The sequence below is a fragment of the Mustelus asterias genome, chromosome 8 (genome assembly GCF_964213995.1).
Source record: "Mustelus asterias chromosome 8, sMusAst1.hap1.1, whole genome shotgun sequence".
NCBI lineage: Eukaryota > Metazoa > Chordata > Chondrichthyes > Carcharhiniformes > Triakidae > Mustelus > Mustelus asterias.
In genome coordinates, this window is record NC_135808.1 from 435,289 (window position 1) to 455,539 (window position 20,251).

Consider the following 20,251-nt stretch of genomic DNA (forward strand, 5'->3'; position numbering starts at 1 on the left):
GCAAATGACCACACAACCAGAGCGACCCAACTAACAACTGGTCACCCACACGCTAATAAACACACACTGAAATTAATTAGTAACCATTGGTCTTTTTAGCCAAGTAACACAGGGTGGGACAATGGGTCAGATACTGTCCTTTCCCCCTCTGGGACTGGGTGGGACAGTGGGTCAGACACTGTCCTTTCCCCCTCTGGGACTGGGTGGGACAGTGGGTCAGACACTGTCCTTTCCCCCTCTGGGACTGGGTGGGTCAGTGGGTCAGACACTGTCCTTTCTTCCTCTGGGACTGGGTGGGACAGTGGGTCAGACACTGTCCTTTCCCCTTCATCTGGCTTCAAACATTAAGATCGAAACAGAAAGAATTGGAGGCTGAATAAGAGCGAGGCTTCCTAATGAAACAATAAACTTTATTCAAACACCGTCACCGTGACAGTTGTGAGCAGATAACTATTATAAACTGTAAGGAGATGGAGGGGAGAAGGTTCAAGGGGAGAGGAGCTGGCTGGAGAGGAGTGACATGGGATTGGAGCTCTGAGATTGATACCTCCGGAGCAGGAGCAGGGTGAAAGCATAGCAGAAAAAGGCCACAGTGCGATAAATACAGCTCGCAATCCCAGGCAAGCATTGCCCAGGCACTGAACACCCGACACCGGGGAGCTCCACTGCCTGAGAGCGCCCGAGGATAATCGCATCGCGTCGCTGACCCCGGCAAGATTAAATAGCGTGTGGTTCGACCACGACACAACTACCGACTCAAACACCCTGTCCACACCCCCACCCTCCAGATTCACCTGCTGCAAGGCTTCTCCCTCACTCCCTGTCCCCGGAACGTTAGCCGGCAGGTTGGGGAAGAGTGGGTGTGAATGTCAGAATGCAAACCTGAGGGGTTAGAAACTGCCGGCTGTTCTGGAAATTCCCGCAATTCCGCTCGGAAATCTGAAGGAGTGGATCACAAAACCTGGGGGAAGTGGGGACAGAAACAGGCTGGGAATCCAGAGGGAAAAGGTCACAGCAGGTCACAGTGTCAGAATAGGCCCCGGGTCAAAGGTCAGTCCATCCCTTCCCTCTGAACAAGCAGCGCCACAGCTCCAATCTTTTCCAGATGAGGCGGGGTGTTTTCCAGCTGTCAGCCGAGTGGGGGCAGGATTTGCCAGTGTCCACACTGGAGGAGTGGGTCACACATCTGGAAAGTCTGTGCCCCAACCAATAACATACTGGCTGTTAAGCCGTGTGTGTGTGAGCTGAGTGTGACAGAGTGCGAGTGTGTGTCCGCAAGTTGGTATGTATGTGTGCATGTGGCCATGTCTGTCTGTGAGAGTGTCTGTGTGTGTGTTAGAGTGTGAGTGTGTGTGTGTATATGTGTGCATCTGAGTGTTTGTGTGTCTGTGCATGTGGCCATGCCTGTCTGTGAGAGTGTCTGTGTGAGAGAGAGTGTGTGTGTGTGTGTGTCTCAGTGTGTGTTTGTGTGTCTCAGTGTGTGTCTCAGTGTGTGTTTGTGTGTATGAGTCTGTCATGTAGCCATGTCTGTGTGCGTGAATGTGAGTGTCTGTATGTGCGTGCGTGTGTCTATAACGTATGTGTGAGCAAGAGTGGGAGGGAGAGTGTGAACATGTCAGAGTGAGTGAGTGACTGTATACGCGTGTGTGTGTGTGTGAGAGAGAGAGAGAATGTGTGCAACTTCCCAGATGGTGGAAGTTGCCGGAACATTGGAGGAGAATTCCCAGTCTAAATGCAAAGGGCAGGATATTCATATTCACCCACCCACCCACCAGTCTGGCATCTCAAAACATCTGGCTTCTGGAAGTTCCGGGAAAGAGCAGGGAGCGATCGGTGAGCGAGTCGGGGCCGGCGGGTACACTCAACGTAACGTAACCCATAACCCAACAGCCCCCCCAAATGGGAATTCAGCACACATCCTGCGGCCAAGCACGCAGCCTCAGAGACACCGTCTCCCACATGGCTCGGGGACGGCAGGAAGGGGTCCCAGTGCATCCTGCGCGAGGCTCCTTCCAGCAACAATTCAGATCATCTTCTCAAAGGTCCCGATGCCATCCTCCACCTTCTGTAACTCCGTCTCAATTTGTTTCAGCTGCGAAACAGAATACAGGGGATATCACTGGAAACGGAACGCGGGGATATCACTGGAAACGGAACGCGGGGATATCACTGGAAACGGAACGCAGGGATATCACTGGAAACGGAACGCAGGGATATCACTGGAAATGGAACGCGGGGATATCACTGGAAACGGAACGCGGGGATATCACTGGAAACGGAACGCGGGGATATCACTGGAAACGGAACGCGGGGATATCACTGGAAACGGAACGCGGGGGATATCACTGGAAACGGAACGCCGGGGATATCACTGGAAACGGAACGCGGGGATATCACTGGAAACGGAACGTGGGGGATATCACTGGAAACGGAACGTGGGGGATATCACTGGAAACGGAACGCGGGGATATCACTGGAAATGGAACGCGGGGGATATCACTGGAAACGGAACGCGGGGGATATCACTGGAAACGGAACATGGGGGATATCACTGGAAACAGAACGCGGGGATGTCACTGGAAACGGAACGCAGGGGATATCACTGGAAATGGAACGCAGGGGATATCACTGGAAACGGAGTGCAGGGATATCACTGGAAACGGAACGCGCGGGATATCACTGGAAACGGAACGCAGGGATATCCGGAAACGGAGCGCAGGGATATCCGGAAATGGAACGCGGGGGATATCACTGGAAATGGAACGCGGGGGATATCACTGGAAACGGAACGCGGGGGATATCACTGGAAACGGAACGCGGGGGATATCACTGGAAACGGAACGCGGGGGATATCACTGGAAACGGAACGCGGGGGATATCACTGGAAACGGAACGTGGGGGATATCACTGGAAACGGAACGCGGGGGATATCACTGGAAACGGAACGTGGGGGATATCACTGGAAACGGAACGCGGGGGATATCACTGGAAACGGAACACGGGGGATATCACTGGAAACGGAACGCGGGGGATATCACTGGAAACGGAACACGGGGGATATCACTGGAAACGGAACACGGGGGATATCACTGGAAACGGAACGCGGGGGATATCACTGGAAACGGAACACGGGGGATATCACTGGAAACGGAACGCGGGGGATATCACTGGAAACGGAACGCGGGGATATCACTGGAAACGGAACGCGGGGGATATCACTGGAAACGGAACGCCGGGGATATCACTGGAAACGGAACGCGGGGATATCACTGGAAACGGAACGTGGGGGATATCACTGGAAACGGAACGTGGGGGATATCACTGGAAACGGAACGCGGGGATATCACTGGAAATGGAACGCGGGGGATATCACTGGAAACGGAACGCGGGGGATATCACTGGAAACGGAACATGGGGGATATCACTGGAAACAGAACGCGGGGATGTCACTGGAAACGGAACGCAGGGGATATCACTGGAAATGGAACGCAGGGGATATCACTGGAAACGGAGTGCAGGGATATCACTGGAAACGGAACGCGCGGGATATCACTGGAAACGGAACGCAGGGATATCCGGAAACGGAGCGCAGGGATATCCGGAAATGGAACGCGGGGGATATCACTGGAAATGGAACGCGGGGGATATCACTGGAAACGGAACGCGGGGGATATCACTGGAAACGGAACGCGGGGGATATCACTGGAAACGGAACGCGGGGGATATCACTGGAAACGGAACGCGGGGGATATCACTGGAAACGGAACGTGGGGGATATCACTGGAAACGGAACGCGGGGGATATCACTGGAAACGGAACGTGGGGGATATCACTGGAAACGGAACGCGGGGGATATCACTGGAAACGGAACACGGGGGATATCACTGGAAACGGAACGCGGGGGATATCACTGGAAACGGAACACGGGGGATATCACTGGAAACGGAACACGGGGGATATCACTGGAAACGGAACGCGGGGGATATCACTGGAAACGGAACACGGGGGATATCACTGGAAACGGAACGCGGGGGATATCACTGGAAACGGAACGCGGGGGATATCACTGGAAACGGAACGCGGGGGATATCACTGGAAACGGAACGCGGGGGATAACACTGGAAATGGAACGCGGGGATATCACTGGAAATGGAACGCAGGGGATATCACTGGAAATGGAACGCAGGGGATATCACTGGAAATGGAACGCAGGGGATATCACTGGAAACGGAGTGCAGGGATATCACTGGAAACGGAACGTGGGGGATATCACTGGAAATGGAACGCGGGGGATATCACTGGAAACGGAACGCAGGGGATATCACTGGAAACGGAACGCAGGGGATATCACTGGAAACGGAACGCGGGGGATATCACTGGAAACGGAACGCGGGGGATATCACTGGAAATGGAACGCGGGGATATCACTGGAAACGGAACGCAGGAGATATCACTGGAAACGGAACGCAGGGGATATCACTGGAAACGGAGTGCAGGGATATCACTGGAAACGGAATGCGGGGGATATCACTGGAAACGGAACGCGGGGGATATCACTGGAAACGGAACGCAGGGATATCCGGAAATGGAACGTGGGGGATATCACTGGAAACAGAACACGAGGGATATCATTAAAGAGCAAAATCCCTGGTACTCCGAGAGTGGCAAAAATATGGAGCTTGCTACCCCTCTGGGATGGGGTGTGGTGAGGAGAACAACTGCTGGGATGGGGGGGGGGGGGGGGTGGAGTGGCCTTAGGAAGAGATGGCCCTTCAGTCCCTCCAGTCCGTTCCACCATTCCAAGGGAATCAGGCTGCCCCGAGACCCAACCCCATAGATCCATCTCTGTCCCCTCTCCTCACATAACATCAGCTAAGGGAAATCAACCAATCTCGGAATTTAGATTCACAAGAATCATAGGATCCCTGCAGTGCAGGCGAAGCCATTTGGCCCATCGAGCCTGCACTGTCCACAATCCCACCCAGGTCCTATCCCTGTTAACCCACACATCTACCCCAGCTCATTCCCCTGACACTAAGGGGTAATTTATCACGGCCAATCCACCTAACCTGCACATCTTTCAGGCGTTCTCAGGGGAGAACGTGCAGACTCCGCGCAGACAGTGATCCAAGCCGGGAATCGAACCCAGGTCTCTGGCACTGTGAGGCAGCAGTGCTAACCACTGTGCTGCCCCAGATGGTTCCAGGATTGAGACACCTCAGTTATGAGGATAGATTGGAGAGGTTGGCACTGTTCTCCTTGGAGAGAAGAAGGCGAAGAGGAGATTTGATAGACATGTTCAAAATCATGAGGGGGCTGGACAGAGTGGAGGGAGAAACTATTCCTGCTTGTAAAAGGATCGAGAACGAGAGGGCACAGAACACTAGGGGTTCCCCTCCAAGTCGCTCACCATCCTGACTTGGAAATATATTGGCCGTTCCTTCACTGTCGCTGGGTCAAAATCCTGGAGCTCCCTCCCTAACAGCACTGCGGATGTACCTACACCTCAGGGACTGCAGCGGGTTCAAAAAAGCAGTTCACCCACCACCTTCAGAGCAGTATTTTTTGAAGGGCCCCCTCTCCCCTGCTATATACCCCCATGAGCGAGGCCAAAACCATGGCAAAAACTGTGTGAATGAAGGAAGGTTTGGAGTGACGTGCAGAGCTGGCTCTCTCCCCCGCCCTCCTCGGCTCTCCGATATCCTGTCGGTCTCCGTACCTTCTCGGCGTCCATCTCCTGGATTTTCTGAGGCACTTTGTTCCTGTAGTCAGGTTTGGAGATTTTCTCCCGGAGTTTGACTATCTGCTTCCGGACCTCACCCTCCTTGGTCCTGAGTTTGGCCACTTCCTTCTCAGCATCGATCAGTCCCTTTAAAAATAACACATCAACCGGACTGGGATCATCAGCTCTGACATATCGTCACTAATCAACTATCGGGAAGCTCAGTGCTGGGACCCCAATGGCCAATTCCTCTAACCCGCACATCTTTGGACACTAAGAGGTAATTTAGCACGGCCAATCCACCCTAACCTGCACATTTTTTGGACTGTGGGAGGAAACCGGAGCACCAGGAGGAAACCCATGCAGACACGAGGAGAATGTGCAAACTCCGCACAGCCACCCAAGGCTGGAATTGAACCCGAGTCCCTGGCGCTGTAGGGCAGCAGTGCTAACCACTGTGCCACCCCCCTGTTCTTGGGGAGGTGGGCAGGGGTCAGATACGGGATTTAGTCAGTGCAGATTGGCACTACCCGCGTGCCATGCCACCCCCCCCACTACCCCCAACCGCACCTACCTTCAGCATGAGGTGGACAGTGCAGCGGTCAGACGCGATGGCCATGGCACAGCCCGGCGGGCACTCCTCACGCACCAGGGCGCTCACCGACTTGGAGGAGGAGAGGGTCTGGATGTAGGAGGAGAAGGTGTTCACCAGGGCGGCTGTGCCATCGTCCGAGCATGTCAGGTAACCTGTAGGGCGAGGGGGGGGCGAGGAGGTGGAGTGGGGCGGGGAGAGAGAGAGAGAGAGACAAGAGAGGTCAAAGTTTACCCAGGTCTCGGCTAGACGGAGCATTCGACAAAAGGAGCAGCATCGACTTGCAGCCGGTCCGAACCTCGGGATACCGATGAGGTTAAACTAATTCACAGAGCCAGTGGCGTACGCTGGAGGACCACAGGAGCAAAGCAAGAGGCGAACAGCTAGGCTACAATAGGGGTTTCTGCAGAGACCTCTTTACTGACAGAATGGTGGGATGGCAAAACTCCCAAACACAGGGGCAATTCATATTGGGCATTTATACAGAGCTGGACTGATTATTCTAACCTCATCTTTCATGGGATGTGGTTATTTCCCCCTGTGGGAGATTCTGGGACCAGAGAGCATCATCTCAGAGTGAGGGGGTCGCCCATTGAAGACAGAGATGAGGAGGAATTTCTTCTCTCAGAGGGGAGTGAATCTGTGGAATTCTTCCCCGCAGAGGGCTGTAGAGGTCGGGTCACTGAGTATGTTCAAGGCTGAGACAGACAGATTGTTAATCAGTAAGGGAATCGAGGGTTATGGGGATAAGGCGGGAAAGTGGAGTTGAGGATTGTCACATCAGATCAGTCACAATCTCATTGAATGGGGGAGCAGGGTCGATGGGCTGAATGGTGGAGCAGGGTCGATGGGGTGAATGGGGGAGCAGGGTCGATGGGGTGAATGGGGTAGCAGGGTCGATGGGGTGAATGGGGGAGCAGGGTCGATGGGTGGCGGAGCAGGGTCGATGGGGTGAATGGGGGAGCAGGGTCGATGGGCCGAATGGGGGAGCAGGGTCGATGGGGTGAATGGGGGAGCAGGGTCGATGGGGTGAATGGGGGAGCAGGGTCGATGGGGTGAATGGGGGAGCAGGGTCGATGGGCCGAATGGGGGAGCAGGGTCGATGGGGTGAATGGGGTAGCAGGGTCGATGGGGTGAATGGGGGAGCAGGGTCGATGGGCCGAATGGCGGAGCAGGGTCGATGGGCCGAATGGGGGAGCAGGGTCGATGGGCTGAATGGTGGAGCAGGGTCGATGGGCCGAATGGCGGAGCAGGGTCGATGGGGTGAATGGGGGAGCAGGGTCGATGGGGTGAATGGGGGAGCAGGGTCGATGGGGTGAATGGGGGAGCAGGGTCGATGGGCTGAATGGTGGAGCAGGGTCGATGGGGTGAATGGGGGAGCAGGGTCGATGGGGTGAATGGGGGAGCAGGGTCAATGGGGTGAATGGCGGAGCAGGGTCGATGGGCTGAATGGGGGAGCAGGGTCGATGGGCTGAATGGTGGAGCAGGGTCGATGGGCCGAATGGCGGAGCAGGGTCGATGTGGTGAATGGGGGAGCAGGGTCAATGGGGTGAATGGCGGAGCAGGGTCGATGGGCTGAATGGGGGAGCAGGGTCGATGGGCTGAATGGGGGAGCAGGGTCGATGGGGTGAATGGGGGAGCAGGGTCGATGGGGTGAATGTGCTACTTCTGCTCCAACATTTTAAGGCCAGCATTTGGTGACCCTCGCTAATTACCCCTTGAACTGAGTGTCCTGCTCGGCCATCTCCGAGGGCAGTTAAGAGTCACCCACATTGCTGTGGCTCTGGAGCCAATAACAGCTCCAACAACACTCAAGGAGCTCGACACCATCCAGGACAAAGCAGCCCCGCTTGATTGGCCCCCCATCCACAAACATTCACTCCCTCCACCACCGACGCACAGTGACAGCCGTGTGTACCATCTACAAGATGCACCGCAGCAACTCACCAAGGCTCCTTAGGCAGCACCTTCCAAACCCACAACCGCTTCCATCTAGAAGGACAAGGGCAGCAGATACCTGGGGACACCCCCACCTGGAGGTTCCCCTCAGAGTCACTCACCATCCTGACTTTGAAATATATCGGCTGTTCCTTCACTGTCGCTGGGTCAAAATCCTGGAGCTCCCTCCCTAACAGCACTGTGGGTGTACCTACACCTCGGAGACTGCAGTGGGTTCAGGAAGGCGGCTCACCACCACCTTCTCAAGGGGCAGTTAGGGATGGATAATTAAATTGCTGGCCTTTTAGATAGTGGACAGGCTTTGAGGAGTCAGGAGGTGAGATACTCTCCGCAGGATTCCCAGCCTCTGAGCTGCTCTGTAGCCACAGTGTTTTCATGGCTGGGTCCCAGCTCAGTTTCTGGTCAATGGGGAACCCCCACCCCCAGGATGGGGTTACATGAGGAAGAAGGGAACAGAAAGGGGATAGGCTGGTAGGAGGGATGGCCACTCATGAAACGGCCTCTACAGCCACAACATAGTATCATAGAAACCTTACAGTGCAGAAGGAGGCCATTCGGCCCATCGAGTCTGCACTGACCACAATCCCACCCAGGCCCTACCCCCATCATTCCACATATTTACCCCGCTAATCCCTCTAACCTACACATCTTTGGACACTAAGGGGCAATTTAGCATGGCCAATCAACCTAACCCACACATCTTTGAAGTGTGGGAGGAAACCCACGCAGACATGGGGAGAATGTGCAAACTCTACGCGGACAGTGACCCGAGCCGGGAATCGAACCCGGGTCCCTGGCGCTGTGAGGCAGCAGTGAACCCGGGTCCCTGGCGCTGTGAGGCAGCAGTGAGCCCGGGTCCCTGGCGCTGTGAGGCAGCAGTGAAGCCGGGTCCCTGGCGCTGTGAGACAGCAGTGAACCCGGGTCCGTGGCGCTGTGAGGCAGCAGTGAACCCGGGTCCCTGGCGCTGTGAGGGAGCAGTTAACCCGGGTCCCTGGCGCTGTGAGGCAGCAGTGAACCCGGGTCCCTGGCGCTGTGAGGGAGCAGTTAACCCGGGTCCCTGGCACTGTGAGGCAGCAGTGAGCCCGGGTCCCTGGCACTGTGAGGCAGCAGTGAACCCGGGTCCCTGGCGCTGTGAGACAGCAGTGAACCCGGGTCCGTGGCGCTGTGAGGCAGCAGTGAACCCGGGTCCCTGGGGCTGTGAGGCAGCAGTGAACCCGGGTCCCTGGCGCTGTGAGGCAGTAGTGAACCCGGGTCCCTGGCGCTGTGAGGGAGCAGTGAACCCGGGTCCCTGGCGCTGTGAGGCAGCAGTGAACCCGGGTCCCTGGCGCTGTGAGGCAGCAGTGAACCCGGGTCCCTGGCGCTGTGAGGCAGCAGTGAACCCGGGTCCCTGGCGCTGTGAGGGAGCAGTGAACGCGGGTCCCTGGCGCTGTGAGGGGGCAGTGAACCCGGGTCCCCGGTGCTGTGAGGGAGCAGTGAACCCGGGTCCCTGGCGCTGTGAGGGAGCAGTGAACCCGGGTCCCTGGCGCTGTGAGGGAGCAGTGAACCCGGGTCCCTGGCGCTGTGAGGCAGCAGTGAACCCGGGTCCCTGGCGCTGTGAGGGAGCAGTGAACCCGGGTCCCTGGCGCTGTGAGGCAGCAGTGAACCCGGGTCCCTGGCGCTGTGAGGTAGCAGTGAACCCGGGTCCCTGGCGCTGTGAGGGAGCAGTGAACCCGGGTCCCTGGCGCTGTGAGGCAGCAGTGAACCCGGGTCCCTGGCGCTGTGAGACAGCAGTGAACGCGGGTCCCTGGCGCTGTGAGGTAGCAGTGAACCCGAGTCCCTGGCGCTGGGAGGCAGCAGTGAACCCGGGTCCCTGGCGCTGTGAGGGAGCAGTGAACCCGGGTCCCTGGCGCTGTGAGGGAGCAGTGAACCCGGGTCCCTGGCGCTGTGAGGGAGCAGTGAACCCGGGTCCCTGGCGCTGTGAGGCAGCAGTGAACCCGGGTCCCTGGCGCTGTGAGGCAGCAGTGAACCCGGGTCCCTGGCACTGTGAGGCAGCAGTGAACCCGGGTCCCTGGCGCTGTGAGGCAGCAGTGAACCCGGGTCCCTGGCGCTGGGAGGCAGCAGTGAACCCGGGTCCCTGGCGCTGGGAGGCAGCAGTGAACCCGGGTCCCTGGCGCTGGGAGGCAGCAGTGAACCCGGGTCCCAGGCGCTGTGAGGCAGCAGTGAACCCGGGCCCCTGGCTCTGTGAGGCAGCAGTGAACCCGGGTCCCTGGCGCTGTGAGGCAGCAGTGAACCCGGGTCCCTGGCGCTGTGAGGGAGCATTGAACCCGGGTCCCTGGCGCTGTGAGGGAGCAGTGAACCCGGGTCCCTGGCGCTGTGAGGCAGCAGTGAACCCGGGTCCCTGGCGCTGTGAGGGAGCAGTGAACCCGGGTCCCTGGCGCTGTGAGGCAGCAGTGAACCCGGGTGCCTGGCACTGTGAGGCAGCAGTGAACCCGGGTCCCTGGCGCTGTGAGGCAGCAGTGAACCCGGGTCCCTGGCTCTGTGAGGCAGCAGTGAACCCGGGTCCCTGGCGCTGTGAGGCAGCAGTGAACCCGGGTCCCTGGCGCTGTGAGGGAGCAGTGAACCCGGGTCCCTGGCACTGTGAGGGAGCAGTGAACCCGGGTCCCTGGCGCTGTGAGGCAGCAGTGAACCCGGGTCCCTGGCGCTGTGAGGCAGCAGTGAACCCGGGTCCCTGGCGCTGTGAGGCAGCAGTGAACCCGGGTCCCTGGCGCTGTGAGGCAGCAGTGAACCCGGGTCCCTGGCACTGTGAGGCAGCAGTGAACCCGGGTCCCTGGCGCTGTGAGGCAGCAGTGAACCCGGGTCCCTGGTGCTGTGAGGCAGCAGTGAACCCGGGTCCCTGGCGCTGTGAGGGAGCAGTGAACCCGTGTCCCTGGCACTGTGAGGCAGCAGTGAACCCGGGTCCCTGGCGCTGTGAGGGAGCAGTGAACCCGGGTCCCTGGCACTGTGAGGCAGCAGTGAACCCGGGTCCCTGGCGCTGTGAGGCAGCAGTGAACCCGGGACCCTGGCGCTGTGAGGGAGCAGTGAACCCGGGTCCCTGGCACTGTGAGGCAGCAGTGAACCCGGGTCCCTGGCGCTGTGAGGCAGCAGTGAACCCGGGTCCCTGGCGCTGTGAGGCAGCAGTGAACCCGGGTCCCTGGCACTGTGAGGCAGCAGTGAACCCGGGTCCCTGGCACTGTGAGGCAGCAGTGAACCCGGGTCCCTGGCGCTGTGAAGCAGCAGTGAACCCGGGTCCCTGGCACTGTGAGGCAGCAGTGAACCCGGGTCCCTGGCGCTGTGAAGCAGCAGTGAACCCGGGTCCCTGGCACTGTGAGGCAGCAGTGAACCCGGGTCCCTGGCGCTGTGAGGGAGCAGTGAACGCGGGTCCCTGGCGCTGTGAGGCAGCAGTGAACCCGGGTCCCTGGCGCTGTGAGGCAGCAGTGAACCCGGGTCCCTGGCGCTGTGAGGCAGCAGTGAACCCGGGTCCCTGGCACTGTGAGGCAGCAGTGAACCCGGGTCCCTGGCGCTGTGAGGCAGCAGTGAACCCGGGTCCCTGGCGCTGTGAAGCAGCAGTGAACACGGGTCCCTGGCACTGTGAAGGAGCAGTGAACCCGGGTCCCTGGCGCTGTGAGGGAGCAGTGAACCCGGGTCCCTGGCGCTGTGAGGGAGCAGTGAACCCGGGTCCCTGGCGCTGTGAGGCAGCAGTGAACCCGGGTCCCTGGCGCTGTGAGGCAGCAGTGAACCCGGGTCCCTGGCACTGTGAGGCAGCAGTGAACCCGGGTCCCTGGCGCTGTGAGGGAGCAGTGAACCCGGGTCCCTGGCACTGTGAGGCAGCAGTGAACCCGGGTCCCTGGCACTGTGAGGCAGCAGTGAACCCGGGTCCCTGGCACTGTGAGGCAGCAGTGAACCCGGGTCCCTGGCGCTGTGAAGCAGCAGTGAACCCGGGTCCCTGGCACTGTGAGGCAGCAGTGAACCCGGGTCCCTGGCGCTGTGAGGGAGCAGTGAACCCGGGTCCCTGGCGCTGTGAGGCAGCAGTGAACCCGGGTCCCTGGCGCTGTGAGGCAGCAGTGAACCCGGGTCCCTGGCGCTGTGAAGCAGCAGTGAACCCGGGTCCCTGGCGCTGTGAGGCAGCAGTGAACCCGGGTCCCTGGCGCTGTGAGGCAGCAGTGAACCCGGGTCCCTGGCGCTGGGAGGCAGCAGTGAACCCGGGTCCCTGGCGCTGTGAGGCAGCAGTGAACCCGGGTCCCTGGCGCTGGGAGGCAGCAGTGAACCCGGGTCCCTGGCGCTGTGAGGCAGCAGTGAACCCGGGTCCCTGGCGCTGTGAGGCAGCAGTGAACCCGGGTCCCTGGCACTGTGAGGCAGCAGTGAACCCGGGTCCCTGGCGCTGTGAGGCAGCAGTGAACCCGGGTCCCTGGTGCTGTGAGGCAGCAGTGAACCCGGGTCCCTGGCGCTGTGAGGGAGCAGTGAACCCGTGTCCCTGGCACTGTGAGGCAGCAGTGAACCCGGGTCCCTGGCGCTGTGAGGGAGCAGTGAACCCGGGTCCCTGGCACTGTGAGGCAGCAGTGAACCCGGGTCCCTGGCGCTGTGAGGCAGCAGTGAACCCGGGTCCCTGGCGCTGTGAGGGAGCAGTGAACCCGGGTCCCTGGCACTGTGAGGCAGCAGTGAACCCGGGTCCCTGGCGCTGTGAGGCAGCAGTGAACCCGGGTCCCTGGCGCTGTGAGGCAGCAGTGAACCCGGGTCCCTGGCACTGTGAGGCAGCAGTGAACCCGGGTCCCTGGCACTGTGAGGCAGCAGTGAACCCGGGTCCCTGGCGCTGTGAAGCAGCAGTGAACCCGGGTCCCTGGCACTGTGAGGCAGCAGTGAACCCGGGTCCCTGGCGCTGTGAAGCAGCAGTGAACCCGGGTCCCTGGCACTGTGAGGCAGCAGTGAACCCGGGTCCCTGGCGCTGTGAGGGAGCAGTGAACCCGGGTCCCTGGCGCTGTGAGGCAGCAGTGAACCCGGGTCCCTGGCGCTGTGAGGCAGCAGTGAACCCGGGTCCCTGGCGCTGTGAGGCAGCAGTGAACCCGGGTCCCTGGCACTGTGAGGCAGCAGTGAACCCGGGTCCCTGGCGCTGTGAAGCAGCAGTGAACACGGGTCCCTGGCACTGTGAGGCAGCAGTGAACCCGGGTCCCTGGCGCTGTGAAGCAGCAGTGAACACGGGTCCCTGGCACTGTGAAGGAGCAGTGAACCCGGGTCCCTGGCGCTGTGAGGGAGCAGTGAACCCGGGTCCCTGGCGCTGTGAGGGAGCAGTGAACCCGGGTCCCTGGCGCTGTGAGGCAGCAGTGAACCCGGGTCCCTGGCGCTGTGAGGCAGCAGTGAACCCGGGTCCCTGGCACTGTGAGGCAGCAGTGAACCCGGGTCCCTGGCGCTGTGAGGGAGCAGTGAACCCGGGTCCCTGGCACTGTGAGGCAGCAGTGAACCCGGGTCCCTGGCACTGTGAGGCAGCAGTGAACCCGGGTCCCTGGCACTGTGAGGCAGCAGTGAACCCGGGTCCCTGGCGCTGTGAGGCAGCAGTGAACCCGGGTCCCTGGCGCTGTGAAGCAGCAGTGAACCCGGGTCCCTGGCGCTGTGAGGCAGCAGTGAACCCGGGTCCCTGGCGCTGTGAGGGAGCAGTGAACCCGGGTCCCTGGCGCTGTGAGGCAGCAGTGAACCCGGGTCCCTGGCGCTGTGAGGCAGCAGTGAACCCGGGTCCCTGGCGCTGTGAAGCAGCAGTGAACCCGGGTCCCTGGCGCTGTGAGGCAGCAGTGAACCCGGGTCCCTGGCGCTGTGAGGCAGCAGTGAACCCGGGTCCCTGGCGCTGGGAGGCAGCAGTGAACCCGGGTCCCTGGCGCTGTGAGGCAGCAGTGAACCCGGGTCCCTGGCGCTGGGAGGCAGCAGTGAACCCGGGTCCCTGGCACTGTGAGGGAGCAGTGAACCCGGGTCCCTGGCGCTGTGAGGGAGCAGTGAACCCGGGTCCCTGGCGCTGTGAGGCAGCAGTGAACCCGGGTCCCTGGCGCTGTGAGGGAGCAGTGAACCCGGGTCCCTGGCGCTGTGAGGCAGCAGTGAACCCGGGTCCCTGGTGCTGTGAGGGAGCAGTGAACCCGGGTCCCTGGCGCTGTGAGGCAGCAGTGAACCCGGGTCCCTGGCACTGTGAGGCAGCAGTGAACCCGGGTCCCTGGCGCTGTGAGGCAGCAGTGAACCCGGGTCCCTGGCGCTGTGAAGCAGCAGTGAACACGGGTCCCTGGCACTGTGAAGGAGCAGTGAACCCGGGTCCCTGGCGCTGTGAGGGAGCAGTGAACCCGGGTCCCTGGCGCTGTGAGGGAGCAGTGAACCCGGGTCCCTGGCGCTGTGAGGCAGCAGTGAACCCGGGTCCCTGGCGCTGTGAGGCAGCAGTGAACCCGGGTCCCTGGCACTGTGAGGCAGCAGTGAACCCGGGTCCCTGGCGCTGTGAGGGAGCAGTGAACCCGGGTCCCTGGCACTGTGAGGCAGCAGTGAACCCGGGTCCCTGGCACTGTGAGGCAGCAGTGAACCCGGGTCCCTGGCACTGTGAGGCAGCAGTGAACCCGGGTCCCTGGCGCTGTGAAGCAGCAGTGAACCCGGGTCCCTGGCACTGTGAGGCAGCAGTGAACCCGGGTCCCTGGCGCTGTGAGGGAGCAGTGAACCCGGGTCCCTGGCGCTGTGAGGCAGCAGTGAACCCGGGTCCCTGGCGCTGTGAGGCAGCAGTGAACCCGGGTCCCTGGCGCTGTGAAGCAGCAGTGAACCCGGGTCCCTGGCGCTGTGAGGCAGCAGTGAACCCGGGTCCCTGGCGCTGTGAGGCAGCAGTGAACCCGGGTCCCTGGCGCTGGGAGGCAGCAGTGAACCCGGGTCCCTGGCGCTGTGAGGCAGCAGTGAACCCGGGTCCCTGGCGCTGGGAGGCAGCAGTGAACCCGGGTCCCTGGCACTGTGAGGGAGCAGTGAACCCGGGTCCCTGGCGCTGTGAGGGAGCAGTGAACCCGGGTCCCTGGCGCTGTGAGGCAGCAGTGAACCCGGGTCCCTGGCGCTGTGAGGGAGCAGTGAACCCGGGTCCCTGGCACTGTGAGGCAGCAGTGAACCCGGGTCCCTGGCGCTGTGAGGGAGCAGTGAACCCGGGTCCCTGGCACTGTGAGGCAGCAGTGAACCCGGGTCCCTGGCGCTGTGAGGGAGCAGTGAACCCGGGTCCCTGGCGCTGTGAGGGAGCAGTGAACCCGGGTCCCTGGTGCTGTGAGGCAGCAGTGAACCCGGGTCCCTGGCGCTGTGAGGCAGCAGTGAACCCGGGTCCCTGGCGCTGGGAGGCAGCAGTGAACCCGGGTCCCTGGCGCTGTGAGGCAGCAGTGAACCCGGGTCCCTGGCGCTGGGAGGCAGCAGTGAACCCGGGTCCCTGGCACTGTGAGGGAGCAGTGAACCCGGGTCCCTGGCGCTGTGAGGGAGCAGTGAACCCGGGTCCCTGGCGCTGTGAGGCAGCAGTGAACCCGGGTCCCTGGCGCTGTGAGGGAGCAGTGAACCCGGGTCCCTGGCACTGTGAGGCAGCAGTGAACCCGGGTCCCTGGTGCTGTGAGGGAGCAGTGAACCCGGGTCCCTGGCGCTGTGAGGCAGCAGTGAACCCGGGTCCCTGGCACTGTGAGGCAGCAGTGAACCCGGGTCCCTGGCGCTGTGAGGCAGCAGTGAACCCGGGTCCCTGGCGCTGTGAAGCAGCAGTGAACACGGGTCCCTGGCACTGTGAAGGAGCAGTGAACCCGGGTCCCTGGCGCTGTGAGGGAGCAGTGAACCCGGGTCCCTGGCGCTGTGAGGGAACAGTGAACCCGGGTCCCTGGCGCTGTGAGGCAGCAGTGAACCCGGGTCCCTGGCGCTGTGAGGCAGCAGTGAACCCGGGTCCCTGGCACTGTGAGGCAGCAGTGAACCCGGGTCCCTGGCGCTGTGAGGGAGCAGTGAACCCGGGTCCCTGGCACTGTGAGGCAGCAGTGAACCCGGGTCCCTGGCACTGTGAGGCAGCAGTGAACCCGGGTCCCTGGCACTGTGAGGCAGCAGTGAACCCGGGTCCCTGGCGCTGTGAAGCAGCAGTGAACCCGGGTCCCTGGCACTGTGAGGCAGCAGTGAACCCGGGTCCCTGGCGCTGTGAGGGAGCAGTGAACCCGGGTCCCTGGCGCTGTGAGGCAGCAGTGAACCCGGGTCCCTGGCGCTGTGAGGCAGCAGTGAACCCGGGTCCCTGGCGCTGTGAAGCAGCAGTGAACCCGGGTCCCTGGCGCTGTGAGGCAGCAGTGAACCCGGGTCCCTGGCGCTGTGAGGCAGCAGTGAACCCGGGTCCCTGGCGCTGGGAGGCAGCAGTGAACCCGGGTCCCTGGCGCTGTGAGGCAGCAGTGAACCCGGGTCCCTGGCGCTGGGAGGCAGCAGTGAACCCGGGTCCCTGGCACTGTGAGGGAGCAGTGAACCCGGGTCCCTGGCGCTGTGAGGGAGCAGTGAACCCGGGTCCCTGGCGCTGTGAGGCAGCAGTGAACCCGGGTCCCTGGCGCTGTGAGGGAGCAGTGAACCCGGGTCCCTGGCACTGTGAGGCAGCAGTGAACCCGGGTCCCTGGCGCTGTGAGGGAGCAGTGAACCCGGGTCCCTGGCGCTGTGAGGCAGCAGTGAACCCGGGTCCCTGGCGCTGGGAGGCAGCAGTGAACCCGGGTCCCTGGCACTGTGAGGGAGCAGTGAACCCGGGTCCCTGGCGCTGTGAGGGAGCAGTGAACCCGGGTCCCTGGCGCTGTGAGGCAGCAGTGAACCCGGGTCCCTGGCGCTGTGAGGGAGCAGTGAACCCGGGTCCCTGGCACTGTGAGGCAGCAGTGAACCCGGGTCCCTGGTGCTGTGAGGGAGCAGTGAACCCGGGTCCCTGGCGCTGTGAGGCAGCAGTGAACCCGGGTCCCTGGCACTGTGAGGCAGCAGTGAACCCGGGTCCCTGGCGCTGTGAGGCAGCAGTGAACCCGGGTCCCTGGCGCTGTGAAGCAGCAGTGAACACGGGTCCCTGGCACTGTGAAGGAGCAGTGAACCCGGGTCCCTGGCGCTGTGAGGGAGCAGTGAACCCGGGTCCCTGGCGCTGTGAGGGAGCAGTGAACCCGGGTCCCTGGCGCTGTGAGGCAGCAGTGAACCCGGGTCCCTGGCGCTGTGAGGCAGCAGTGAACCCGGGTCCCTGGCACTGTGAGGCAGCAGTGAACCCGGGTCCCTGGCGCTGTGAGGGAGCAGTGAACCCGGGTCCCTGGCACTGTGAGGCAGCAGTGAACCCGGGTCCCTGGCACTGTGAGGCAGCAGTGAACCCGGGTCCCTGGCACTGTGAGGCAGCAGTGAACCCGGGTCCCTGGCGCTGTGAAGCAGCAGTGAACCCGGGTCCCTGGCACTGTGAGGCAGCAGTGAACCCGGGTCCCTGGCGCTGTGAGGGAGCAGTGAACCCGGGTCCCTGGCGCTGTGAGGCAGCAGTGAACCCGGGTCCCTGGCGCTGTGAGGCAGCAGTGAACCCGGGTCCCTGGCGCTGTGAAGCAGCAGTGAACCCGGGTCCCTGGCGCTGTGAGGCAGCAGTGAACCCGGGTCCCTGGCGCTGTGAGGCAGCAGTGAACCCGGGTCCCTGGCGCTGGGAGGCAGCAGTGAACCCGGGTCCCTGGCGCTGTGAGGCAGCAGTGAACCCGGGTCCCTGGCGCTGGGAGGCAGCAGTGAACCCGGGTCCCTGGCACTGTGAGGGAGCAGTGAACCCGGGTCCCTGGCGCTGTGAGGGAGCAGTGAACCCGGGTCCCTGGCGCTGTGAGGCAGCAGTGAACCCGGGTCCCTGGCGCTGTGAGGGAGCAGTGAACCCGGGTCCCTGGCACTGTGAGGCAGCAGTGAACCCGGGTCCCTGGCGCTGTGAGGGAGCAGTGAACCCGGGTCCCTGGCACTGTGAGGCAGCAGTGAACCCGGGTCCCTGGCGCTGTGAGGGAGCAGTGAACCCGGGTCCCTGGCGCTGTGAGGGAGCAGTGAACCCGGGTCCCTGGTGCTGTGAGGCAGCAGTGAACCCGGGTCCCTGGCGCTGTGAGGCAGCAGTGAACCCGGGTCCCTGGCACTGTGAGGCAGCAGTGAACCCGGGTCCCTGGCGCTGTGAGGCAGCAGTGAACCCGGGTCCCTGGCCCTGTGAGGGAGCAGTGAACCCGGGTCCCTGGCCCTGTGAGGGAGCAGTGAACCCGGGTCCCTGGTGCTGTGAGGGAGCAGTGCTAATCACCGCGTCACCGTGCTGCACAATGTTCAATCCAGAGGTAACACTGAGCATGTATAAAGGGAGACCGCTGGAAATGAAGGTTGCAGCTCAGAGGCAGATGTGGGTCATGCTGCATCCTGGAACTAAGTCTATTATCCACAGAAGTATTAGTGTCTGGTTTCGCACTCCTGCTGCCCGGGGATTGAGTAACTGCACTACAAGCTCTATCACACTCACAAGCAAACCCGGGGAAGAGGACTTACAATCTGCTTTGGTCTTGGTGAGATTATAGTCAGCACGCAGAGAGCGGATGGCACGAACGATCGACATGACAAACTCCACATTGCGGTCCAGTTCCTCATCCCGCCAACAACTCTGCCGAGAAAGAGACAACAACTCAAAATGCTGCCATGCTGACTCGGTGCAGGGAGCACCAGGCTGACACCCAATGCTTCACTTGCTGCTCACTGTGACCTCTTGTTGGTGGGACTTCCCCACATCGCCATTGATCAGTGAATGGAGAGAGAAAGAGAGAGAGAGACCCAGAGAGAGAGAGAGAGAGAGAGACCCAGAGAGAGAGAGAGAGAGACCCAGAGAGAGAGAGAGAGAAAGACCCAGAGAGAGAGAGAGAGAGAGAGACCCAGAGAGAGAGAGAGAGAGACCCAGAGAGAGAGAGAGAGAGAAAGACCCAGAGAGAGAGAGAGAGAGAGACCCAGAGAGAGAGAGAGAGACCCAGAGAGAGAGAGAGAGAGAGACCCAGAGAGAGAGAGACGCAGAGAGAGAGAGAGAGAGAGAGAGACCCAGAGAGAGAGAGACCCAGAGAGAGAGAGAGAGAGACCCAGAGAGAGAGAGACGCAGAGAGAGACCCAGAGAGAGAGAGAGAGAGAGAGAGACCCAGAGAGAGAGAGAGAGAGAGACCCAGAGAGAGACAGAGAGACCCAGAGAGAGAGAGACCCAGAGAGAGAGAGAGAGACCCAGAGAGAGAGAGAGAGACAGAAAGAGAGAGAGAGAGAGATCGATCCAGAGATAGAGACCCAGAGAGAGTGAGAGAGAGACCCAGAGAGAGAGAGAGAGACCCAGAGAGTGAGACCCAGAGAGAGAGAGAGAGAGAGTGAGACCCAGAGAGAGAGAGAGAGAGACCCAGAGAGAGAGAGAGAGACCCAGAGAGAGAGAGAGACCCAGAGAGAGAGAGAGAGACCCAGAGAGAGAGAGAGACCCAGAGAGAGAGAGAGAGAGACCCAGAGAGAGAGTGAAAGAGAGACAGAAAGAGAGAGAGACCCAGAGAGAGAGACAGAAAGAGAGAGAGGGAGAGACCCAGAGGGAGAGAGAGAGAGAGAGAGAGAGACAGAGAGAGAGAAGACAGAGAGAGACCCAGAGAGAGAGAGAGAGAGACCCAGAGAGAGAGAGCGAGACATCACCGGACAGAGACGCACGCACAGACAGACAGAGACGCACAGACAGACAGAGACGCACGCACAGAGACAGAGACGCACGCACAGAGACAGAGACGCACGCACAGACAGACGCGCACGCACAGACAGACAGACAGAGACGCACGCACAGACAGACAGTAATGTACCTCTTCACATTCAGGATACGGGCTCACAGTGACACTGGGGGGGTCCTGAGCTGATCGCCGTGGTAACCTCTGGTACAGCTCCTCCGTGACAAAGGGCATGAAGGGGCTGAGGAGCCGGAGGGCTACGTCCAGGCAGGTGTATAGAACATTCCGGGCCACGCA

The 20,251-nt window shown here is 61.3% G+C and overlaps 1 protein-coding gene across 1 annotated transcript in view; it reads right to left on the minus strand.

The window, feature by feature from the left end:
• Positions 1 to 389: 389 nt before the first annotated feature.
• LOC144496726 (valine--tRNA ligase-like) overlaps positions 390 to 20,251 on the minus strand; it is a 79,142-nt gene continuing 59,280 nt past the window's right edge. Inside the window, 5 exon segments of the mRNA XM_078217228.1 lie at positions 390 to 2,092; positions 5,720 to 5,869; positions 6,297 to 6,469; positions 18,774 to 18,885; positions 20,090 to 20,251. The exon segment at positions 20,090 to 20,251 is cut by the window's right edge and continues 45 nt beyond it. Coding sequence (XP_078073354.1) covers positions 2,024 to 2,092; positions 5,720 to 5,869; positions 6,297 to 6,469; positions 18,774 to 18,885; positions 20,090 to 20,251 — 666 coding nt within the window. The 3' untranslated portion in view covers positions 390 to 2,023.